The sequence below is a fragment of the Sinocyclocheilus anshuiensis genome, unplaced genomic scaffold, assembly GCF_001515605.1.
Source record: "Sinocyclocheilus anshuiensis isolate Anshui unplaced genomic scaffold, SAMN03320099.WGS_v1.1 scaffold88, whole genome shotgun sequence".
NCBI lineage: Eukaryota > Metazoa > Chordata > Actinopteri > Cypriniformes > Cyprinidae > Sinocyclocheilus > Sinocyclocheilus anshuiensis.
In genome coordinates this window covers 1,134,363-1,135,396 of record NW_015555728.1, presented here as the reverse complement: position 1 = coordinate 1,135,396, position 1,034 = coordinate 1,134,363, and the positions used below count along the sequence as shown (strand labels likewise).

At 38.7% G+C, this 1,034-nt stretch overlaps 1 protein-coding gene across 1 annotated transcript in view; it reads right to left on the bottom strand.

The window, feature by feature from the left end:
- Window positions 1–1,034, bottom strand: part of LOC107672707 (ATP-binding cassette sub-family A member 2-like) — a 69,415-nt gene that overhangs the window by 9,036 nt on the left and 59,345 nt on the right. Inside the window, exons 36-38 of the mRNA XM_016466009.1 lie at window positions 675–798; window positions 454–586; window positions 250–370 (exon numbers count right to left, since the gene is read on the bottom strand). Coding sequence (XP_016321495.1) covers window positions 250–370; window positions 454–586; window positions 675–798 — 378 coding nt within the window. The remainder of the gene's footprint in view (window positions 1–249; window positions 371–453; window positions 587–674; window positions 799–1,034) is intronic.

Here is a 1,034-nt window from a genome sequence, read left to right as displayed (position 1 = left end):
TTTGGGCGGCGTTATGCAAATCTTCCCACATCGTGACGTAGACATGTGGGGGCGTGTTTAAACGAGGCGTTTTAGGAGGCCGTGGACGAGTCTTAACTTTTATATAGAATATCTCTTTGGGTTTGAGACTTTAGTCTTTGCAACTTTAGGGATCTTATCTATTCACGAACAGCTTGTAACCCTCCAAAGAGAAAGGAAAACTTGAAATCGCATCATATGACCTCTTTAAAATGTCATGGAGTGTCTGACCTTTGTTAGGTTGTCGATCTTCAGCATGTCATTGTCAGCATCTCCCCTCAGCACTCTGCGTCTCTCACAGGCCACATCAACATCATCATCCTCAACTGGCTGACTGTTGACAGGCATTCTCCTTCAACGAGATGAAAACGGTGACCTTTAGAACACTTTAATTTTAATCTGTCACACACATACTGTATACAAAATCACACTCACTGGGCTTTCCTGAGGAAGTTGTACTGGCATAGAATTGTAATGAGAAAGCCAACAAAACCCTCAATGGTCATTGCCACCAGTCCCCGTGTCACAATATCCCATTCAAATGGAGACTTCACCTTATCAAACTGGCCTGCAGGGAAGAAAAGGCATTTAACCATCTGAAAAGAGCAAAGAACAGTCATCAACAGTGCCCTGAGATGGAGAACGCATAAACACACCTATCTTGGCGTAATACTCATTGATATACTCATTATAGGCCATCTCCATCAATCCATGACCCAGGTTATAGTTGGGAAAGATGAGAAAACAGGACTTCAGATAGCTGTTTACCAACTTCAGATCCTGTGGGGTAAAAAAAAAAATCAAAAGTATATTAGTGATAAAATGTTATATTGTTAAATGATTTTAATAATTGGATACAGTCGAAAAGATCAAGAAGGTGGGACAGGCCACCATTTAAATAATTTCTTTAATAGAGCATGACATCAAAATAATACATCAAAAATACATTTGCAAATAAATGTACAGTATATTTGTAGCTCCCCTATATATATATATATATATGACATATATATATA